At 44.7% G+C, this 25,089-nt stretch overlaps 1 protein-coding gene across 1 annotated transcript in view; it reads right to left on the bottom strand.

The window, feature by feature from the left end:
• Window positions 1-25,089, bottom strand: part of tert (telomerase reverse transcriptase) — a 68,839-nt gene that overhangs the window by 5,033 nt on the left and 38,717 nt on the right. Inside the window, exons 12-15 of the mRNA XM_041184021.1 lie at window positions 20,481-20,607; window positions 14,129-14,190; window positions 5,065-5,189; window positions 3,428-3,565 (exon numbers count right to left, since the gene is read on the bottom strand). Of these exons, the coding sequence (XP_041039955.1) occupies window positions 3,428-3,565; window positions 5,065-5,189; window positions 14,129-14,190; window positions 20,481-20,607 (452 nt within the window). The remainder of the gene's footprint in view (window positions 1-3,427; window positions 3,566-5,064; window positions 5,190-14,128; window positions 14,191-20,480; window positions 20,608-25,089) is intronic.

The raw sequence follows: 25,089 nt of genomic DNA, 5'->3' as shown, positions 1-25,089 counted from the left end.
AATATATTGCCTCTCCTACCAAAATGCAACACCTGACAATTTTTTTGTGTTAAATTGCACCTGCCAAGTATCCGCTTATTCCACCAGCCTGACGATCTCCCCCTGGAGTCTGTCACTATTTTCCTCACTGTTCACTATATTTCCAAGTACTGTGTCATCTGCAGATTTTGAAATTGTATATCCAAGTCTGAGTCATTAATATGGATCAAGAAAAGCAGGGCCTCAAGTAGCGACCTCTGAGGAACCCCACTGCATACTTTCCTCCAGTCCGAAAACAACCATCCACCACTACTCCTTTCCTGTCACTCAGCCAACTCGGTAACCATGCTGCCACTGTCTCTCTTATTCCATAGGCTTCAACTTTACTGACAGCCTGTTATGTGGCACCTTTTCAAAAACCTTATGGAAGTCCACCTACACCACATCAGCCTCATCTGCTACCTAATCAAAATTGTCAGTGAAGTTAGTTCAATACCATTTGCCTTTAACAATTCTGTGCTGGTTTTCCTTAATTAATCCACACTTGTCCAAATGGTTGTTAATTTTGTCCCAAGTTATTGTTTCTAAAAGTTTTCCCAACACCGAGGTTAAACTGACTGGCCTGTAGTGACTGGACTTATCCTTACAATCTTTTTTGAACAAGGGTACAACATTTGTAATTCTCCGGTCCTCTAGCACTATCCCTGTACCTGAGGAGGTTTGGACGATTATGGCCAGTGTCTCCACAATTTCAACCTTTACTCCCTTTGACATCTCATCTCGTCCTGGTGACTTATTAACTTTAGGTACAAGCAGCACGAAAGAGCACACATCTCCCCGAAGCTAAGTGCAGCCTCAGGGAGATCGCTTTGACTTTTTAAACTATTAAAAATAGAGAAAAGAAAAATCCCTCACATGTCCCCTCACGTGACAATGTCACATGAGTTGGGACATGTTCATAATTTCCATAACAACTTTATTACAATTTTTTAAACCCTTCATGAAACCTCATCCCGCCGCTGGATGAGGTTTCATGTTTTCTCTATTTAATGTTGGACGGGCAGGTCCTTTAATTGTTTTAATGATCCTGTCAATGGCCTCAATTGGCCACTGACAGGTCGGCGGGCCCGCAGCTGGTTTTACTGTGCCCCCACCTTCCTGAATATTTAAATGGGTCGGGGTGACGTCGGGGGCTCCGCCCAACATCATCCCGCATCATTTTACGCATCGGCGAGCAGACCCCGCCCCCTGCTTGCTGACGGCAAAATTCTGCCCTTGGGGAATTCCCTTGGCTTTCAGCTAGTTAATGAGTGGAAATTTCCAGCCCTGTATTAGGAGTGCACTTTTTATTGGAGAAGGAAGTGCCTAGCATACAAAGGGAAATGTTTAACTAAAATGATGTCACACAGAAGGCAATTAGGTGCTATCTCATCTCCACAGTCAGTACACTAACGAGCATCTTTTCTGAATTAAATGTACCAAAATTAATCTTAATTACCTGTGGAAACAGAACATGTATTACCAGTGACTAGTAAACATAGCCACAAATATGTGTGCATCGGACACATGTAAGAGTTAAGGTGCTAACTTTTTAAAATTCTCTCATGGGATGTAGGCATCGCTGGCTAGGTCCAGCATTTGTTGCCCATCCCTAATTGCCCTTGAGAAGGAGGTGGTGAGCTGCCTTCTTGAACCGCTGCAGTTCATCTGATGCAGGTACACCCACAGTGCTGGTAGGAAGAGAGTTTCAGGATTTTGATCCAGCGACAGTGAAGGAACGACGATATAGTAACAAGTCAGGGTGGTGTAAATATAAAATATATGGTGTAAATAAGGTCACAATATAAATCCCTAAGTAATAATTATTTAATTTTACAAATAGAAACAAAACAAAATGGGGACAACCATTTTGAGTGAATACTATCTTAAAAGGCAAACAAACACCCATTACATCCAGTCCTTCTCCAAACTCTAGTGACTTATTTTCAAGCTGCAAATATGACATCCAACCCTGTTACTCCTTCTGCATCTGTTAAAAAATCAACTTACATTCTAACACAATACTTTTCCTTGCAAGGTTGACAGCTTAGTGCAGTATAGAGGGAGTGCTGCACTGTTGGAGGTGCTGTCTTTCAGAGGAGACATTAAACCAAGGCCCCATCTGCCTGCTCGAGTCGATGTAAAAGGTCCCATGGCACTATTTGGAAGAAGAGCTGGGGAGTTATCCCTGGTGTCCTGGCCAATATTTATCCCTCAATCAACATCAAAAAACAGCATATCCAGTCATTATTACAGTGCTCTTTGTGGGGGGTTTGCTGTTTGCAAATTGGTTGCTCTGTTTCCTACATTACAACAGCGACTACATTTCAAAGCACTTCATTGGCTGAGGCACTTTGTGATGTCCGATGGTCATGAAAAGCACTATATAAATGTGAGTCTTTCTTTTTTCCATGTGAAAACTAAATAATTGCCTACTCTTAGACTTCCCAGCTTCCTATGATTTTGTAAACTTTTAAAACCCTTATTCGCCATTTTCTGACTTAGCTTGTCCTCTTTCCTAACCTTGTCAATCTTGGTCGTGTTCCAAACCCTCTTTTTCCCCCAAGTTTTCAGTATGCCTCAATGAATTTTTCAACCTTCCTTTGGCATGCCTAATAATAAAATACCGTAATAAAAGTTTTAATAAAACTAGTTAAAAACAATTCAGAAAAAGGCAGCAAAGTATGATTTAATATAAAACAAACAGAACAAAACAGCACACAAGGAATGAACAGATGAACTGACAGATGTATTTCATATTTTATAAACATGCCAGGTTTGGCTATACAAGTCAGTCATATCTCTATTGCTTATTAGTTTTATTATATGGCCTTTCTCAATTACTCTCAGTATCCATTCAATCAGTTTTAAACAAGGAAGTCTACAATGTATAATGGATTTTCAATGGCTGACATTTTGTAAATAATACTGAACACACACACACACACATTTTACCCAGCAGATTGTTTAATTTATTATGTAACTTGATCATTTAGTTCAAGTCCATCGTATTTTCCAAATTATTTTTGATATTCGCTCCTGGGATGTTTATTGCCCATCCCTAATTGTCCTTTTCAGAGGGCATTTAAGAGTCAATGTGGGAGTCACGTGTAAGCCAGACCAGGTAAGGATGACAGATTTCCTTCCCTAAAGTAAATCCCTATGACAGTCGGCAATGGTTTTGTGGTCACCATAAGGCTTTTAATTCCAGATTTTTATTAAATTCAAATTTTACCATCTACCATGGTGAGATGCAAACTCAGGTCCCCAGAGAATTACCTGGGTCCCTGGAATCCTAGTCCAGCGATAATACCACTGTGCCACCGCCTCCCCATACTAGCTAAAAAGTTATACAAAGTCAAGTTGCTGCTCAATGGTTCATTTGAGGATTTCATCAATGGATACTTACAGGTTCTCATAGGTCCGAGCAGACACTTGTAAATAGCCTTGTGATTGGACAGCTTGACAGTGAAAGCATGGCAGCACAGCCAATGGGCAGCTTCGTAAGGAAAAGGACCAGAAGCATCTTTGAATCCCAGAGGAATCCCTAAAAAAAAAACGAATGTCACGGAAATGTTATTAGATAAAGAAAAGCACTTCTTCAGGACTTTTTCAATGAAATAGAAAATGCATTTCATTCTTGCTTGCTCGAACACTGAGGGCAGAATTTTCTGCCTACCGGGCGGGCGGGCCCAACCCAATCTCCGGCCGGCGGGTAGACGATACCCGCTGGAGAAGCGGATCCTGCCGCCATTTGAAGTGGGCGGGCCAATAAAGGCCCACCCAGCGTGACGTCCGGTGGGGAGCGCTATGCACTTCCTGTGCAGGCGGTGGGGGGGGGGGGGGGGTGGGGGGATTCCCCACAAGCAAGAGTGTGCTATTTCACGCATGCGCACGAAAGAGCACACATCTCCCTGAGGCTAAGTGCTGCCTCAGGGAGATCGCTGACGCTTTTAAAAAGATTAAAAATAGAAAAAAAAATCTTTAACATGTCCCCCTCACGTGACAATGTCACACGAGATGGGACATGTTAATAAATTTCATTAAAACTTTATTAAAGTTTTTTAACACCCTACATGAAATCTCATCCCGCCGGTGGATGAGGTTTCATGTTTTCTCTAGTTACCGCCAGGGCTCCTGGCCGACCCACCAACCTTCAGGTTGGACAGGTAGGTCCTTTAATTGTTTCAATGATCCTGTCAATAGCCTCAATTGGCCATTGACAGGTTGGCAGGCGCACAGCTGATTTCGCTGTCCCCCCGCCTTCCTGAAGATTTAAATGGGGCGGGGTGATACTGGGGGTTCCCCCGATGTCATCCTGCTTCATTTTGCACGTCGGTGAGCAGGCCCCGCCCCCTGCTCGCCGACGGAAAAATTCAGCCCTAAGTGAACTTTTCTAATTTACGTGTACACCAGTAAAAGTAACAACCGCTTTTATATGTATTTTTTATTCTTCCTTTACAAATACTTAATAGGATCATAGAAAATGCTTCATCGTGTTGTGACACGTGAGCCTAGCAGTGAAAGATCACTTCATGAAGTGTCACCATTTGTATTCCAACCTGGATTAATGGACCATGCATTTAATAAAACCAGCTGAAAATTAATGCAAACATTAATTATTCTATAATGGGTGACAAAGTCATACAATACATTAGTTCTTCTTGCAATTAAATGTCATTCCAAAAAAAAAAATTAGAAGGAAATCGAAAAGTGGATTGGCCTCCTTTACACTTTACCATCCCCTGTGGCCAATCCTTCTGCTCTTAAGAACAAAATGGAGGCTTCAGCAAAGTTCACGGCCATGAGCCATGTTTTCATACAACCTATTAGCCAAACCCCCCAGCCTTTTGTCAAACCATCCCCGGTATGATAGAAGTCTACCCCATCCCACCTCTAAGTGTCTTTCTAGATAAAGACAGCTTTGCATGGTGCAGCCCTACACACAGCAACATAAATTCTTCCCACATTACAGAGAGGCCAAGGGTTCCATGGCAACCCGATTGGCCAACGCCGACCCCCGCTGACTGAAGATAAAGACCTCACCTCGGTTTTTAGCTTTGAGTATGGAGTAGCAACAAGCAACCATGTCAGAGATCACCTCAAGGAAGAACGAGGGGTTGTCTCTTACCCCTTGGCCAAATGGGAGTCGTAGGACACACGCGTGGAACCTAAAAGCAAGGAAAATAACCAATGAAAGTAATCTGTTCCCTTTTCTCGATTCACACTAATGAAAGAAATGCAGGCTTGGATTTCTTCAGCACCTCACCACGCCACAGGGGGATCTCAAAATGTTCACACGCAAGGAATTACTCTGAAGTGCAACATCTATTTTGGATGCCAACGTGACAGGTGCTCTGTGCGCAGTGGAAAATTACAAACAGAATTAGATTCAGAGCAGCTTGATTGGTTTGTAAAACCGGTTGAAGGAAGACTTATGTTTGACAGAACCTTTCCTGTGCTCAGGACATAACAAAACATTTCATTGGCTAATGAATTACTTTTTGCAGCGATAGTTAAGAAAATAATTTCCTGTCCCATTTAGATAACAGAAGATGAGCATCAATAAATCACTTCATGAGAGCAATGGAGATTTGCCGTTGACCAGTAACCTGCTCCAGATAAAAGGGAAGACCTGTGGGTGAAAGGCCACCAATTATTCTTTGAGCAACAGGGCAGTCACCATTAATCCTGCCAATTCACAACATACATTTCACCATCCAGAAGTTAAATGGGGTTAATTGTGAAGAACTGAGATGCTGTATCACCCTAGGATTCTTTATGCCCACCTGAGGGGACAGGGACGGTGGGCTGAATGGCCTCGTTCTGCACCATTAAATTCCAGTGGTTCTGGGATAATATTGTAAAGAAGTGTTGGGGATGGGGGAAGTCATCAGGGAGTATCATCAGGTACAATAAAGAGCCTCGGGACAGCCTGCCCTGAAAATTCAGATTAAAGCCTTCCGCCTTAACCTGCAGGGTAAGTTTATGCTCCAATAAACGTTTACAGTGCTGTCGAATCTTGGGGCCTGGATACTAAATGGAGGTGCTGTCATTCAGAGAAAACATTAAACTATGCTCTGTCTGTCCCCTTAGGCGGTCATTAAAGGTCACATGGCACTATTCAAAGCATGGGGACATGGTGGGGGTGGGTCTCCCAGAGTCCTAGCCAACGTTAATCCCTCAACCCACGCCAAGATAATCTGTTCATTTATTCCATTGCTGGTTGTGAGGGCCTGGGTCCTGACAATTGGCCGCCACATTTACAACGTTTCAAAAGTACATCACTAGATTTAAAGCTTGTTGGAACGTCCCGAGGTCCTGAAAGATCAACAATCCTGAGTGCAGGGAGCGCTCTTTGTTAACACATTTTGCTCGCTCTCCACAGTGCACAATAAACACAAGAAAGGAAGGAAACAGGCAATCTCTTAGCAACCGTCTCTCTCAACTGCTAACATAAAGAATCTCACCACTAAGATGGTTGGTGTTTAATGAGGTGTGAATAACTGACTGAAACTGCTTTAAGACCCCACTTTGCCCGAAATTTGTAGAGCCTTTGAAATTGGCAAGTGCAGAGTAAGTACTTACTGACCTGTCCAAAATAGTCAGTGTACTTAATACATTATAATCTGTGTCTTTGTAATTGATACCTAAGGTAATGGAAAACAATTAGGGTCATTTGTCCAATATCTGCAGCTGCCCATGATAAGTGTGGATGGTGTAAGTGTAAGACTGAATAAGTAAAGTAACATTCGCACCAATAGGACAGAATCTAACCATCTGCTCTTGACATACAACAACTTCACCAATTCTGAATTTCCCCACCATCAACATCCTCAGGGTGGGGGTTACCACTGATCAGAAACTGAACTGGACCAGCCATATAAATACAGTGGCTACAAGAGCAGGTCAGAGGCTGGGGATTCTGCAGCTAATAACTCACCTCCTGACTCCCCAAAGCCTGTCCACCATCTACAAGGCACAAGTCAGGAGTGTGATGGAATACTTTCCACTTGCCTGGATGAGTGCAGCTCCAACATCACTCAAGAAGCTTGACACCATCCAGGACAAAACAGCTCACTTGATTGGCAACCCATCCACAAACATTCAATCCCTCCACCATCAACAAACAGTAGCAACAGTGTGTACCATTACAAGATGCACTGCAGGAACTCACCAAGGCTCCTTAGGCAGCACCTTCCAAAACTACAACCACTACCATCTAGAAGGACAAGGGCAGCAGATACATGGGAACACCACCACCTGGAAGTTCCCCTCCAAGTCACTCACCATCCTGACTTGGAAATATATCGCTGTTCCTTCACTGTCACTGGGTCAAAATCCTGGAACTCCCACCCTAACAGCACGGAGGGTGTATCCACACCACATGGACTGCAAAAGTTCAAAAAAGCAGCTCACCACCAAGTTCTCTAGGGCAATTAGGGATGGGCAATTAATGCTGGCCCAGCCAGTGATGCCCACATCCTATGAACGAATGAAAAAAAACACCTACAAGTTCTTCTCCAAGCCACACATCACTTTAACTTGGAACTAAGTTGTCATTCTTTGCTGTTGCTGGGTTAAAAACCTGGGACTCCCTCCTTAACAACATTTGGGTGTACCTACACCACATGGACTGCAGCAGTTCAAGGCGGCAGCTCACCACCACCTTCTCAAGGGCAATGAGGGATGGACAACAAATGTTGGCCTAGCCAGTGACACATCCCATTAAATATTTTTAACAAGTTATTTCTTTCTATAAGTTATATAAACAGAAAGGAGTCTTAAAGCAGTGTGGAAAGTATCACAATAGAACTAACGCTTATGTCTGTATCTTGGCTTTGAGGGACTTCCTACCAGTGACATTGGAATGCAAATTTAGCAATTTCGGAGTTGCTCAATGGGATATAAGACTGGATTGGAATAAGATTTGAATGCACAGCAGTGGCTTTACGTTACTCTCAAAACAAGTGTAAATAGATTCACTTTTGATGCAGCTTTTCAAAGTGGTATAGATTCTTTGGTATTCTAGCATAACAAGAATGCTTCATTTGCTTTGATTTCATTTCAGACATGTGAACTGAGGCCCAATTCTAGCAAGTCATTCCAGCCTACAAGTGGCCAACCCGGTGGATAATCAATCATTATCTGATAAGTAAGTACTTGTACTTCCTGAAACAGTTAATTGTGCAAAAGCATTGTTAAACTGACTTTTTAAAGGAAGCCGTGCCCCTCCAACTCACTGGCAGTCTAACCAATTAGCGCGCATTTGCAAAATCACACAGTCTGGAAAATATTGTAAGTCAATCTTCACGCAGTCGAGCTGCTAATGCCCCTGAAGGCTGTAAAATCAATGGAAAACCTGGACTGTGAGTCTCGAGTGAAATGAAACTGCTTGAGCAATGTGCTGTTCCTGTTATAGCTCTAAACATTAACAAAGTTCAAGTGAGTTATCAAGGAAGCTATCAACGCTGTTAAATTGTTAACTGCTAGAATGGTTTTGCTACAGGGCTATAAAATGCCAATCAACAACACACTTATTAGGGTAGACTGAAATGTTAACTAACTTGTTGAAGGATCAAAATCAACAAATGTTGCTTATTGATTCAAGTCACAACAATTTGAAGAGGGATAAATGGTTAAAAGCATATTCAAGTATGTTGCACATAAGACAACATATATATCCCCAAAGCCTACTCATAACTGAGCAGCAGTGCTATCAATCATCTTCCATTATCTCATTCCTCTCAAATGTACGTGTTACAATTAAGGGTTGTTTGGCATCAGACTGACCATGAAAACAACTATCTGGGGACCCTGGAGCTTGCTGGGTCGAGCACAGCAAGGGAAAGTTCACAGGGCACATTACACTCAGAATCTGCTGATTTTCCTTTCATTAAAACAAACTGTCCATTTACTCTGGGACCACGTGTCAGTCTTACCGATGTCCGATTAGTTAAAGGGCAGAGGTAGGAACGTGCGAGTAAAGCCAGGGGATGCAAACAGAAATCAAGTGAATTCCCAGCTCGTGTACATCACTTATGTTCTTTACTTGTTAACCTTATGTTTACTGAGAAGGCATTTTGCAACGCTCATGTTACCTGCATTATCCAAATGGTGTGTACAAATATTAATTTAGCTTATAGGACAGGCATTTTAACAATCAGTGAGATACACAGATCGTGGCCCATACATCCAAAGTTATTAAATGGGAAATAACATTATATATAAATCCAGCCTAATTATTCCCAACACAGATGTAGATCAACTTCACAGGAGTTGGCTAGGTCGGGAGTGCAGGGTGCGAGCTCAAGACCGATACCAGCCCACACCCTTTTCCTGTACTGACGAAAATTGGAGGTGCCAAGAATGGGGACAGGAACCCTGGTATTAGGCCCTGCCCGCTATTTTTAAAGGTCCACGGAGTCTCCCCAAGTTCATGAAAATCCAGCCCGTGGTCCTTGTTGCCAGACGAGTCCAGGAAAATTGTCGAGAACTACACTGAAACTCTTCATTGCACTCATCGACCTGACCGAAGCATTTGACTCAGTAAATTGTGAGGCTCTGTGGATTGTGCTACAAAGATTTGGATGTCCAAGAAGCTTCTTCACAATCCTGCATTTGCTTCATGATGATATGACTGCAAAAGTCTTGAGTGGGAGATCAGAATCACACACCTGCAACATCCAGACCAGTGTCAAGCAAGGCTGTCTGATAGCATCTACCTGACTATTCATCTCATCAAAGGCCAACTGCCCTCTGGTGTCAGTATTAAATAATACCTAGATGGGAAATTCTTTAACCTTGGTCGTCTCCATGCCAAAACTAAGCTGACCACCATAGACATATATGATCTACAGTTTGCAGATGACTGCAGTATCGTTGCCCACTCTGCTCCAGATTTGCAGCCACTCTCGGTCTTTTCAATTCTGCATATAAAAGGCTCAGAACCTATCCTCAAAAGTTGCCAAGTCAAAACTCAAATCAACCCAGACCTGGTCAGTCAAATATGTTACCTCTCATATGTGTTGAAGGAGAGGCTCTGGAATATGTTGAGCACTTCCCACATCTTGGTAACCACCTCTCTGAAAAGGCCATCATTGACGAGGTGATCCAACACCAGATCAGCTGTGCCTTGCTCAGCCTTCTACAAGCAACAGCAGCAAGTGTTTGACAACAAAGACCTCCCAAGTCAACAACAGTCCGAGTTACAGAGCTATTGTCGTCACCACGCTCCTGTATTGCAGTGAGACCTGGACTATGTATCAGTGCCACATGGGCGCTAGAGAATTTCCAACAGCAATGCTTCCACCACTACCTCCAGATTCAATAGAAGGACCAACATACAAACACTAATGTCCTTCTTGAAGCTGGCTCCATAAGTAATCAGAGAAAACTTCAGCAAAATCAACAAATCAACCCATCCACAAATATTCACCCCCTTCACCAATGACGCACAAAGGTAGCAGTGTATACTTTCTACAAGATACAACTCAGCACCTCACCAAGGTTCCTTAGACAGCACCTTCCCAATCCACAACTGCTACCTTCGAGAAGGACAAGGGCAGCAGGTGTATGGGAACCTGGGAGCTCCCCTCCAAGCTACTCACTATCCGGACTTGGAAATATATTGTCAGTCCTTCCCTTTCCAGGTCAAAATCCTGGAACTCCATCCCTAACAGCACATGGACTGCAGCAGTTCAAAAAGGCAACTCAGTTTCTTAAGAGCAATTAGGGATGGGCAATAAATGCTGGCCTAGCCAGCAATGCCCACATCACATGAATGATTTAAAAAGATCGATAGATTGGACACCGTGTCCGGGTAGCTGAAAAGTGTCTCCTGACAGGTTCTGTTTTCTCAACTCTTAAATGGCCAGCACTTCAGGGGAGGCAAAGAAAACACTTCAAAGACGCTCTGAAGCTCTCCTCGAAGCGTGGCAGCATTGACATTAATGATTGAGTGCAGCTTGCTTACACTCATTCAGAATGGTTGACAACTTGTCTATCAAGCTGTCTTTGAGTCATGTCTTATTGATGAGGCAAAGTGGTGGCAGAGAAGGGAAAAAAAAAAAAGCAAATCCTGTACTCTGGATACCACTAACTCCCGGGATATCTTGGCCCATGTGCTCAAAGACCTGTGGGTCGAGAATCGGCCTATTCAGTCACATGAGGACCCATGGCAGAAATTCGCCACCCTGAACAGACATCGGCCTTGAATCAAGGGATAGTTGACATTATTTACCATTTAATAACTTTGTGCATATGGGCTAGGATAGACATTACATATCTGTGTTTTTTAAAATCCGTTTCATCAGCTAAATGCATATTCTAACACTATTTCGATAATGTTGATAACATGAGTGCCAGAAAATCTCCTCTCACTGCTGTTATGACCACAGCCGGCGTTAACTGTTAAATCTCAGAGGGAAACTTGGCTTATGGGCCACAATCTTGTTTTGTATTCTAATAACGAGAAGGAGATGTACCAATCTCAGCTGTAAGAGGTCCAGTAACACGTTTGGGTTTTAAAAATTAAAAGTAAAAGTTTTAATAACAAAAATAAAAGAAAACTTAAGCACACAAGATTACAGCTACACAATTAAGGTCAGTTTTACAAAACCTTCTCCCAAAACTCTCTATTTGGTCAAACCCACAAGCAAACCTTTTCTAGGCAACACTCTTTTATAGATATTTAAATATGGAATCCAATAACATCACACAAGACAGACTACTATAGCTTTAGTAAAGGTATACCACATGACCTGTACCGTCTTCCACTTTGTAAAGGAATTCACTTCGGAATCAAACTGCTTGCTGCAGCCCAAGACTTCTCAACAGTTTAAACAGCTCCAGCTATCTCCAGCTTAACTGCTGGCCTGGTATCCCGCTCAATAGCTATTTCTAGCTCCCTCTACCTCAACCATCTATCCACAGTAACTCTAATATGCCTTTTCCCCCTTTCATGTCAGTCCTATTGTTCTCATACCCTTTGAAACTCAAACCCTTCCAAACATATGATCTTTCATGTTTCTATCTTGTCTTTGCTTTTGGGTCAATAAAAATAAAATATCCACACCACTCTTTACTTATGGACTCCTGCAAGATACAAACATTTTCCTTTTTACCTCTGACTCTCCTTTGAAATTCAACAACCTCCCAAATTATCTAAAAATGCAAATGTTCGATCTAACCCATTTAGTTGCTCCTCAAACTTAACAGCTTTAACTTTTTCAAGTTTCCAAACACCCAGACAATCTGCCTCCTATCAACCTCTTGCCCAGCTTAAGTAAATCTCACACACACAGACACAGACACCCGGCCTTCTTTACAGAATAGTTTCCCAAAATATTTAATAAAACACCACCATTCTCACAATACACAGAAGGTTAACAGGTAAAGAATGTAAGTGATGTACACAGGTTATCAAGACAGGGCAACATAGTATGGTGTTGCAGTGAAGTAAAGGTGTGTCGAGTATTACTTGCGAAGAAAATGCTGTAAATACTCAGGTCAGGCAGTAGCTGTGGAGAGAAACAGAGCTAACGTTTGAGGTTGATGACCTTTCTTCCGAATATCAACTTATTTCTCGCTCCACAGATGCCACCAGACCTGCTGAGTATTTCCAGCATCCTCTGTTTTTAGTTAGGACGCCAGCATCTTCAGTATTTTGCTTTTGTACTTCTGAACACAAGAAACTCTCCAGTTTGAAAGGTCAAAGTGTGAAGCTCACTAGGAATCCCTTCATTCCACTTCTTACGCAAGGCAAGGATCCTTATCATCTGGTAAGCCTGTGAAAAGCAGGATACTCGCCTGTCAACAAAATACAAAGTGTGTGGCCTGGACTTTACACTGAGGGCAGGCTCCCAGCGTAAACTTTGGGTGAAGTGAACTTTGGGGGTAGGCCTGACTCTTGCTTAACTAGATCGCCCCCCACCCTCCACTTTAATTAGTACAATGGCTATGAGGTTGGGACTTCTGGCCATCTCCAGGGAGTGTCTGGCCTCATAGAACTGCCGGCCAATAGGAGACCGCAGCTCTGCACACCGACAGCACCAAACAGGAGCAGTGGCCATTGCTGGTACTGCAGGGTAGCTCAAGGAGGTGGCAGGACCCAGGCATTCAGGTTAAGTCCAAGACCTCACTGCAGCCAGGCTGACTGCCCTACCCAGGGGGTTGGGAGAGGTGGTTAAGGTGGACGTGGGGAGGCAAAACTGTGGCACAGGGGCTTTTAATAGCACAAAGGGCCTGGTAAGGAGGCCCCATACCCCCACTCCCTGCCCACCCCACTGCCATTTCACTGACCAGCAGCCTGCAGGGCTAAATCTGCTGGGCTACACTTTGGGTGCAGGCCTTACCCATCGCCCATTATAATCAGAAAGACAGTGGGATGAGGCCCTTAATTGGGCATTAATTGCCCCCCTTAAGGGTTTCAATTGGGCCACAGGTGGGCGACCCACTCGACACTTCTCCGCTGCCCATAAAATCATGGCAGGGGTGGACTGACCAATGGCAGACAGGTCGCTGATGGCACGACACCCTAGGTTACGGGTCCACCTACTTCTGACCTGCAGCTGCCCTGTTACATTCACCCTGTATGTCAAGTGACACACTTGTAGCATGATGTTTATAAACAAGCCTCCACTGGCCAGGGTATTTGGCAAAACAATCTGTTCACCAGCTTTGGATAACTACCTGATAAGGATTATTCATTGAATCAACCTTAACTTTTGTCAAAAAGCAAGCCCTACTCACATCCTAAAATGATAGGTTTTAGAATAGTACAGTAAGAAAAAATTCCCTGCGTCTTTAACAAAGTGCTATTGACAGAATTGCTAACTGATTCTACATAACAGCTTGTTGGTGCCTGTATGGATCGTAGAGGATGTCGGAATGGGGAAGGGAAGGTGCTGGGTAGAGGAGCGGATGAGCATGTCTGATTGTTAGAGCAGAGCAAAGGCAAGGCACACAGCCAGTAAACAAACTTCAAACTTAAATAAACTTAATGGCTCAGGTGGTCTTTCATTTATTTATAATTTAACATTCCTAATCAAATGCACTATCCTAAACTGAGGGAAAAGAACCAACAGATTCTCAATTCCTTGCAAAGTACCTGTAAGCCTGGAGAAGGAATATCTTGTAGACATTGATGCTAACCGTTCTCAGCGTATTGACCTGCAGAAATTATAAACATGTCGTGAGAAAAATCGAGCTGATCATCAAATTTATACTGTGGAGAAAAAAAGAGTTGACATTTCGAGTCCTCATGACCTTTCCACGGAACCTATGGAAGGGTCATGAGGACTCGAAACGTCAACTCTTTTCTTCTCCGCTGATGCTGCCAGACCTGCTGAGTTTTTCCAGGTAATTCTGTTTTTGTTTTGGATTTCCAGCATCTGCAGTTTTTTGTTTTTATCAAATTTATACTTCTCTACACACAGACACACACATACACACACACAGACACATGCACACCACACACACACACACACACACATACACACACGCAGAGACAGAGACACACACACAGACAGATAGGGTCACACACACACAGACACATGCACACCACACACAGACAATGGGCAGAATTGTCCCAGGTTTGCAAGAAGTGCTGCAGTGTGCAGGAAAAGGGGGATTTTACCGCAATGGTGGCTTTTTGCACCGTATGGTCCCATTCCCGGCACGTCTCACCTCATTAACAATGCAGCCCGGGAAACACACCAGATCACTGGTGGGACAGCCTCTGACTCGCTTGTCCTGCCATCGCCTCAGGCCTTCAGTAATCCAGCGCCATATTTAAAGGGTGCCCCTGCACAGAGCTACGACTCTCTAAGGGATCGGAAGCTGCTGCAAAGTCATGGATGTCAAAGGGAGGAAATGTGCTGCTCCCAAATTTAGCAACACCTCCCTCGGGTGCCTACTGGACGCAGTGGAGGCCCACCCTGAAGTCCTCTACCCCTGATCTGGGCGAAGATGAGTAAGCCAGGTCACCAATCCAGCATGGGAGGTGGTGGCAGCGCTGGTCAGCGCCAACGCCCTGCTAAAAAGGACAGTCACCCAATGCTGAAAGAGGTTGAATGATCTCCTCCGTTCCGCCAAGGTAAGCTACGCTCACATCACTCTTAACTCACACCCTCATAAACCCATCACACATCCACAGGGATCTCACTCATTGCCAGTTCAAGGGACATCACCATTCACTCTCTCACACACATCTTCATCTACCCTGCAGATTGTGTCCTCATCCCATCTATGGCACCACTCACCACCCACACATGCCAGGCATCCTTCTTAACTGGCCTGGCAGGCTTCCTGCATTATTTCACTCTCTCCATCTGTCTTCATGCAGGACAAGCTGGCGCACAACAAAAATGGAGAGGTCGCAGACTGATAGGTGGAATGCCCCACATCAAGGTCCTCACAGGCTTTCAAAACAGAGCCATCCAGCTGGTCGGCGATGATCTGGACTGTTCCTGTGCTGACGGTGAGGTCATACAACATCCATCAGACAACCATGCCGTGAGTCAGTTCCTTTGTTTCACAGGCCACTACCATTCACTAAATACCTCTCCTCGCTTTCACAGCCAAAGCGGTTCATGGGCCAGGTCTTCGACTCCAGCCCCAAAGACACCTCGGAAGAAGGATCTGATGACACCTTAATTGAAGACCCATCACAGAGCTCACCCACACCCTCTACCAGTGCAGAGACTCACATCTCAGTGGGACCTAGCTCTAGGGTAGCCTCAGGATCACAATATGGCGAGCACATCGCCCTTTCTGATCCACAGCAGGCAGCGGCAGGGACTTCCCAGGTTTCTGGCACTCAAAGGGCAAGCTGGAGGCCAGAACTTTGCTGAGTCTGGGTCAGATGAGGAGCCTCAGGACTCGATCATACCTCAGTTGCTGGGGTTGCAATGGCAAGCTCGGGAATATCAGGAAGGGATTTCCGCTGCACTCCTCAGATTGCAAGGAACAAGTCTTTCTGAGGTGATAACTCTGGCATGCTTATGCACCAAAGTCAACACTGGGAAGATGGCGGCCGCCCCGTGGAGAGCTTGGTCTAAGATATTGGTCCTACTCTACTGCGCGGGCTGACCTCCATCACTGAAGCCATAGTTGGCTTCCAACAGTGTCAATGCAAGGGGGGTGCAGGGCAGCTCGATCTCACTCCAGCTTCCCCTTCTCCTCAAGAAGTCATTCAGGGGTCCTCAGCCACCCATAGGGAAGAGGATCAGCAGGTGCACAGCCAGGGGCCATCCACCCAGGTGACTCCAGGAGTATCCAGCCCATCCGCATTCCCTCTTCCTGTGACCCCAGCAGCTCCAGCTCCACAGGCCGAGAAGGCTGCCACTGCCACACAGCAGGACTCCAAAAGCCCTTCAGCGGACACCCGCCAAGGTCATCACAGACAGCGGGCTGCCTTCACCTCCACAGTGGATGTTCGGGGGAGCACCAAGACTAAGCGGCAGGGTTAGGAACGTCCAGAAGATATATTTGCACAGCCTGGGCATGGGTGTTAATCACTTGTACTTAATGTTCACTATTGTAAAATAAACTTCCAAGAATGTCTCCTTGCCTATGGCTCCTTGTTCTGATGAGCAGTGTTTGTGTTGCTCAGATGTGAAACCTTGGTTCTGGCACGAGATAAAGGTGGGTGTCTCAGTCCAGGGCCTCTTCCCTGTGCAGTGTGTGACATTCAGGCCAAAGTGATGGTCCTGCTTCACACTCACTGGGCACATTACTGCTGCCTGCACCTCGATGGTGCTTGTTATTGCTGCCAGAATAGTGTGGGCAGGTGTCACAGAGTTCCCTCATTCTCTCTGTGTGCTCTTAGCACCTTTAAGCTGGGGCTGGTCCCCCATCTCTTCAGCATCCGTGACCGGTGACTCTGTTGTCAAGAAGATATAATAATGTCAATAATGTTATTGGAAATTATTTTAAAATAGAGTTTAGTGGTGTCTGTGTCTATGTGTGTGTGTCTTAATTGAATTAAAGCCAGCTGGTCTAGAGGCTTTGATGTATAGAAAAGTAGGTTTGAAACGGTAATTAGATAAACATGGGGAAATAAAATGTGGGGTGTAAAGGGGGCAATTTGCATTTTTAAATAGACCATTCAAAACAGCAGGTGAAATATTACACCCACCCACCTAAGCAGGTGGAACTCAGACACAATGTGTTTATTTTTTCAAAGCTTTACTAGTAAAGTGGGTATAATGAAAGGATTTTATTGTTAGAATATTTAACGTTTAAAGAAACCGAGTGATACAATGAGAATTTCCATTCAAAGAGGAAAATATGTATAAAGGAAGAGGAGGCTGTTGGAAAAAGGAGGAGGGATTCTAAGATCTAAAGTCTGCAGCCAGTAAGCATCAAGTCTGTCTGCAATGACCCAGAGCTGAAAGAAACTCATTTTGAATGCAGCGGTCTAGGGTCTGCTTTGCCAGGTGTCTGGTTAAATCTGTGTGTTTTACTGTTGCATTAACGAAGGTGTAACTGAGAGTAAGATTAAATTAGGAGATTTTTGTAGTTATTATAGTCGAAATTTTGTAGGCATATGTATTTGCTTACAATCTTTCTTGTATTAATGAATGTTTAATTTAGTTTTATAAAAACCCTCTTGAGACTCGGTGGTCTTATTACTACTGAATTCAAAGCCTGCATCTTGAAACAAATTACAAAAAATGGGTTATGACAGTTGTTTCAAGTTTCCCATTGGGATTTGAACAATTCAGCCTTTACCATTGGCTGTGTCATATTACTGTGCTCCTGAAGGGGTCAGGTGCTGAAGATGAACAAAGGATCAGCTGCATTTCACGGCTGTGTCCCCCTGATCACAGAGCGCAAGTGAGCTGCCCTCAGCCAGACAGGAGCCAGACATTCACAGAGGCTATGTGAAGATTTACTGAGTGTACTCACTACATGTCGGCATCATCCTCCTGGAATCTAGTGACTATTGGGGTCTCCTATGTGTCTCCATGGGCATGGGCCTGAGCACTGAGCGTGTGCGCGCTGCCACACAGCAGTCAAATGTTCACGGATGTGAGTGAGGATGTCAGGACTGTCCTCACTGCATCTCATCACCCTCCACGAATCTTGGGCTATTGGGGCCGTCCGAACACGCCTGCCTCATCTGGCCAGTGTGATGGCCTCATCGCCAGCATCCTCGCCTTGAGGACCTCATCGCCTCTTTGACGTCCTCCTCATTGGTGGATATGTGCAATTCCTCCATCTCCTTCTCAGCCAGGAACTCCCCCCCACTCCAGCGCCAGATGTGGAGCTTGCAGCAAGTCATGATGATGCGTGTCCCCCTGTGGGGACTGTATTGCCACTTGGATGGCCAGTGTGCAGCACGCTCATTGGCTGTCCGAAACCCCACCCACCTCCGCCCCACTCCACTTGACCAATTGGCAGCAGCTTTGCCCATTGGACTGCGTGCTGTGCTCTCAGCTCAGGCACAGGCATTCTCCTAAACCGCACTGCAAGGCTGCGCTGTTAGCTTGAACTATAATGGATACTGGTCCAAACCTTAATAAAGACATTGCAAGGGACTCTGGGCACCTCCGCCAGTGACTGTGCCATGGCCACCTTTCGCAAGGGGATTGTACAACTTGCCCATTCAGCCAATTAATCTACTGCCCCCTAAAACGCACATTAATTTCCAGTCTGCGCCTGAAGGGTGAAAAGTTCTGGAGCATTTGGTGACACTTTCATGTTTTTGCACTGCTTGAGTGGGCAGAAAAGCTTCAGAGACTCCGACTCCAAGCATGTCATACAATTTTGATAGGGAGGCCGCATTTGCCGGGAAGCCAATGGTGGGCAGTGTCCAACTTGTTTGGTGTCATCATGTATGGCATCAAGACATTGTGTCCAGTTATGAAAGTAAGTCAGCTCAATGCTCCTACAACGGAGTCCTCAGTTAGAAGAGCCAGAAGACTTCTGCCAGGGAGTCCCTGAGCCCCAGCATCTCCACAAGCTTCCAAAGTTTGTGCGAAATTATGGATCGGGGCTTTGTGACCATCATACTCTGCAGGCTGCCTGCTCCTCCCTGCAGATCAGAGTGAGTGGTTAAGGGGCAGATCCACGTGAGTGGCAGTGGTGCCAGGAGGGTACGACTCCCAGGATAATAGCATGGTCGCTGCCCCTAACAACCCTTCAACAACGCCCATCCTGGTGCCAGGAGCCAGTTGACCAGACTAAGCTAGGAGCAGCCAAGATGCTGCAGTCAGGTTCCCTCAGGGGAGAGCTTCTTGAGTTAGTAACCTCTTCAAAATGCTTAGGAAATGGTTTCAATGGTGGATATATTGTAGAACTGGTTAATACCACATGGCAGCAGTTAAGAATGGTAATTGGGTTCTGAAGCAGGTGGAGGAGCTCAATTCACATTTATTAAATAACCCGTTATATCTGACTGCATTGGATCCCAACTGCTGTCGGACGTACTTCCAGGATGACTAGGCAGTAAAGCTGTCACCCAATTTTCAGAGCTGAATGCCCATAGTCTCAACATAAAATGGGCAAACTCCCATTGAAAACGGACCTCTGTCTAAATCACATGACACACCATTGATGTTAATGGATGCAGCAAGTACTGAATGAATTTAATGAAAAACTCACCAAGTCATTGATTCATTCAGCACAGAAGGAGGCCATTCAGCCCGTCGTGCCTGCACTGGGTCTTTGAAAGAGCTATCCAATTAGTCTCCCTGTCCTGTTCTTTTCCCATAGTCGTGCAAATTTCTCCCCTTGTGTGTCAGCTGTGGCTCAGTTGGCACAATGTGTTCTGGATTCAAGTCCCACTCCGGGACTTGAGCACAAAAATCAAGGCTGACACTACAGTTCAGTACTGAGGGAGTGCTGCCCTGTTGGAGGTGCCATCTTTGGAGATGTTAAACTGAGGCCCCATCTGCATGCTCGGGTGGATGCAAAAGATCCCATGGTGTAACTGGAAGAAGAGCAGGGGAGTTATCCCTAGTGTCCTGGCTAATATTTATCCCTCCATCAGTATCACACAAAAAAGATGATTATTTGGTCATTAAAACATTGCTGTTTGTGGGAGCTTGCTGTGTGCAAATCAGCAGCTGCATTTCCTACATGACAACAGTGGATACACTCCAAAAAAATACTTCATTGCCCGTAAAAACGCTTTGAGACATATGGTGGTCAGGAAAAGCGCAATATAAATGCAAGCCTTTCTTCGTGCATTTACCTCATTCCCATTTGAAAGTGGCTACTGAATCCGCTTCCACCATCCTTCGTATTTCACCACCCAGCGCATTCCAGACCACAACATCTTGCTGCTTAATTTTATTTTTCTCACGTCACCTCCCCATCTGCCCGTTACCCACCCCACCTCCACCCAATTCTTTTACCGATCGCTCAGTCCGTGCCCTCTGTCAAGCAACGCTCACGGAAATTAGAGGTAAAAAGTTTGTAAATAACTTTGTGTGACGCGTGTCACACCTCACCTCCAGATCCAAGAAGATATGGTGACACTTCAGCCTTAAAACAGCCAGTAGCTTTCTCCTCAGATTTTTTCCAGCTTCGGAACTGCAGTTGAATGTCAGGCTTGATCTGACGGAAGTGTTTGCATAGCTGAATTTTAAAGAAATGAAGTTACTCTTGTACAATACTGGACACAAAGTTTCAGAAGCTATTACTGTTTTGAACTACAAATAATTTTTCATTATTTAGTGATTTCGTTTTCTTAATTATTCTTGCTAATTTAAAAGCTTTAACAGCAAATAGAATTTTTTAAAAATTTGTTTTCCTCATCTAAAAGGTTTAAATCACGAAAATTTATAGAGGCGCGGTGTTCAACTTGGCTTGGTTAACAAAACTGGTTTTGGTTTAGGTAAAGAATCAAGCATTATTTTTGCCACAATATGTATTGCTGACACAAAGGGTTGCACTTAATGGAGGTGATGGGTGTCTCGTCCAGCGGCTGAACAGCTGGCGAGAGCCTCATGTTGCCTCTTTCTGGGAAGGCCCACCCATTTAAGTGCCTAAACTGAACAGCGGCAGGCCTTGCCCAGGATCAAGGACCCCAAAGGTCCCGCCCGCTGAGAGCTGCCGGCCAGTCAGAGGCTGGAAGCTCTTTGTTGCTCAGCAGCATCACCGGGGAGGCAATGGCTGCTGCAGGTACTACACCCACCCGAGCCGCAGGATTGCTGATGGACCCAGGCACAGGCGAGGGATGGCAAGAGGAGGGCTGTGGGGTGGGGGTTGCAAAGGACGGATGGTGGGGGTCAGCAGCAAGGCCAGGGGGGGGTGGTCCTCAGCAGGCCTCTCCCCTTCCCCAATACCCGGCGCCTCAATCAGGCACGGAGAGCCTTTGAACAAGGGAATCCCCCTGGAAGCTCGCAAGCAACCCTGAAAAGTTTTACTTTGAGCTTCCTGCATCGCGAGACCCCCACCTGCTGTTGGGTTAATACCATCAACAGCGGATAAGGTGCTTAAATGAGGACCTTCCCACCACGGACTTAATCGGGGAGGAGGCGGGAAAGTGGTGGGGTCCCTGACCACTACCCTTCCACCCAATTGAATGTCCCCCCCACCCCCATCCCCACTTCCACTCGATTAAATGCCACCACCACCCACCCACCACCAAACTTGCCTCAGGGGGAGGGCATTAAATTCTGCCCAATGTTTTTGTACAGTTTGGACAAATTGCATACAGTCTACAAAGTCAGGCAGAACCTATGAAATTCATGAATGAACCTCGTAATATTTCACACTGACACAAGAAGACACTGATGAATTTCAGAGAATACCTTTTAACAAGGAAGATTCCCCACTATGTTCATGTTATACAACAGCAACTAATATTTGCATAGCACCTTAAAAGGTCCCAAGCTGCTTTACAGCAGCAAATCAACTGATTTGCCACTGAGCAACATAAGGAGATGTTGGGAGTGTTGACTAAATGCTTGGTCTAGGACGGAGATTTGGATGGGAACTTAAAGAAGAAGCAGGATATGGAGACACGGAGAGGTATCAGGGAAGATCCTGGCCCTGGTGACAGAGAAATCCAAATAAGAGACTCAATCATCTCCTAGTTGGGACCTTTGAATCCAAAATCTGCCCTGGGGTTTACCCTGTACTTTACCCTTACCAAGATGCTGACCATTATTGGTCATGATTGGGCAATAATAATATAGATAATAACTTCTTGCTGTTCCGATTCTGAAGTGGGAGGTTCTGGCTCTGGCGTCCAATGTACTTGCAGGGATTCTGAAGCTTTGTGTACAAGCTGCAAGTGTGTTGCTGATCTATGTATGGAACCTATGAGACCTTATAACAGAGGCAGTAGTATTTTGATACAATAACTACTGAAATTAATTGGAACACCAGCAACCTTGCCAGAATGACAGCGTACGAAGATTTTGAAAGGAACAAGGAGGGATTTGAGAATCGCTGAAAGACTGGCCATCTGTTCACTGAACAACAGCACGAGTTAAATAGCTTATCTATCTACATTTCCTAATATTGATAAGTGTCAAGGTTATGGTACTGGACTAGAAACCCAGAGGTTGTAAATTCAACTCTTAGCATGGTATATTGTGAAACCAAATTCAGTGCCTCTGATAATTTATGGGCGAGGACCAGGAACAAATGATTTGAATTGCTGCAGGATTAATGTAAATCAACTTGCCCCCTACTGTCCTTCAGGAACTCCTCTGGCCTACTTGTGATTCCTGTCCTACAGTAGGAATAAGCTATAATCACCTACATCTCCAAAACAAATAGTTTGACTCTTGGAGTTGGATTTCCCAAAGAAGAGAAGGTATCTACTCATCACTTTGATACCGACATAAATCGAGTCAATTTTCAGAGTTTATTTAGCATGCAGAGTGGGTCCTTAGTGGGACTGAACTGCCAAGAAGGGCCTCACTGCTGCAATAATGGACAATTCTAGCACTGTTGCAGCAGCAATTCAGAGATGGCAGGGATGTAGAAGGGATGGAAATGTTCCCAAAGAAGGATCTAATTTTTAAATTGAGGCCTAAATCAGTTTATTGGGTCCATAGGACACTGATTTAAGCCAGTTGGCAAAAGAAGCAACAGTGACATGAGGAAATACTTCTAAGTGCAGTATGCGGTTGGGATCTGGGCTGCACTGCCTGAGAGAGTGGTGGAGGCAGATTCAATCAAGGCTTTCAAAAGGGAATTGGATAAGCACCTGGAGGCAGAAAGTTGAAGGAATAGGGTAGAGGAGTAGGATGAGCTAAGTAGCTCTTGCAGAGAGCTGGCATGAACACAATGGGCCGAAAGGCCTCCTTCTGTGCTCTAACCATTCTAGGACTATCTTATCAATACAACGTAGCGGCTACTTGGTACTCTCCCTCCATCTTGTGACCTGTCATTGTTACCCAAGGGGTAACCCTGGCATTATACGGAGTCCACCGAGACAGTGAATGGTATGCAGGGAAATGCTACTCCACCTCACCACAGGCATGCGGTGGTCAAGGATGGGGCAGCCATCCCCAGATGAGGCAGCGTGGCAGAAGGACAGTCGCTTTCAATTTTCCTGCCTTCACCACAATTTATTTTAATGGCAGTAGGGGTAATGTTTGTCGGGTGAAAATTGTGCCCTTAGGTGTCATAATATACCGAAGACCACAGTGATTTTTACTGGGCCAAAGAACATTCACCCAAAGCAATAAAGATACACCACTACTGATGGTTAATCATCAACAATGCCAAACTCTGGTGTAGTACAGTAAGATGTTCACTCAACACCCAGGAGCTATCTAAATGTTGATGCAAAGCATTGTGGCTTCACCAATTTATCAACAGGGTTTTAACCTCCCTTAGAGAAAGTAGCTGATGTTATATTGCAAGCAGCTAATGAACATTGCCTTAATCAGCTTAATGGAACAAGGATTTAGCTATTAGAATTCAAGGATCCAAAGTGGCAGAACCTCTTAGCCAAAATCCTAGCACAGATATAGGAAAAATCATTGCCAGCATCAATGAACAAGCAATCATTGTTTACATTGGCAACACAAAAACAAAAATAAAAATACCTGGAAAAACTCAGCAGGTCTGACAGCATCTGCGGAGAGGAACACAGTGAATGTTTCGAGTCCGTATGACTCTTCAACAGAACTAAGGAAAAATAGAAGAGAGGTGAAATATAAGCTGGTTTAAGGGGGGGTGGGACAAGTAGAGCTGGATAGAGGGCCAGTGATAGGTGGAGATTGTTAAAAGATGTCATAGACAAAAGGACAAAGAGGTGTTGACGGTGGTGATATTAGCTAAGAAGTGTGATAATAGGTGACATTAAGGGTAGAAAACAGGATGAGGAAGGTACAGATAGCCCTAGTGGGGGTGGGGTGGGGGGAAGGGATCGAAATAGGCTAAAAGGTAGAGATAAAACAATGGATGGAAATACATTTAAAAATGTATTTTTATGGATTCCTCTCTTCTATTTTTCCTTAGTTCTGTTGAAGAGTCTTACGGACTCGAAATGTTAACTGTGTTCCTCTCCGCAGATGCTGTCAAACCTGCTGAGTTTTTCCAGGTATTTTTATTTTTGTTTTTGTTTTGGATTTCCAGCATCCACAGTTTTTTGCTTTTATCTCATTATTTGAGATAAAAGATATCCTATTAAGTTTCAAGGATCATTCAGTCCTCACACTGTAGGCTAAACATTAAAAGGACACTGATAACACAAGAAGGTGAAAACACAAGGCCCCTACAAGATGAATAGAAAATGACCATTTCTTATCAGCTTGAAAGTTATTCATTTCCAAAAGCTTCGTACACTGTCATTGTGGCGAGGTTGCTGGTGTTCCAATTAATTTCAGTAGTTATCGCATCCAACGGTGACTGCCTCTTTTGTAAGATCTCATATTATAGACTTTATACAGAGACCAGCAGCACATCTGCAGCTCGTACAGGTGTTCGGAGACTGGTGGGGACTTCACTTAGCTATAGCCTCATTTAATTAGCAGCAGTTTCAGAATGAGAGCAGTGATACAAAGCAAAACTCCCCAACACACCAGCAAACTGCTGGCATAACAGAGCTTTAGAAGGACATGCATCAGGTCCCTCCTGGACTGATAAGAAGCT

Source organism: Carcharodon carcharias, chromosome 3, assembly GCF_017639515.1.
Source record: "Carcharodon carcharias isolate sCarCar2 chromosome 3, sCarCar2.pri, whole genome shotgun sequence".
NCBI classification, from domain to species: Eukaryota; Metazoa; Chordata; class Chondrichthyes; order Lamniformes; family Lamnidae; genus Carcharodon; species Carcharodon carcharias.
The sequence above is the reverse complement of the archived record's forward strand: the minus strand, read 5'-3'. Positions and strand labels throughout refer to the sequence as shown.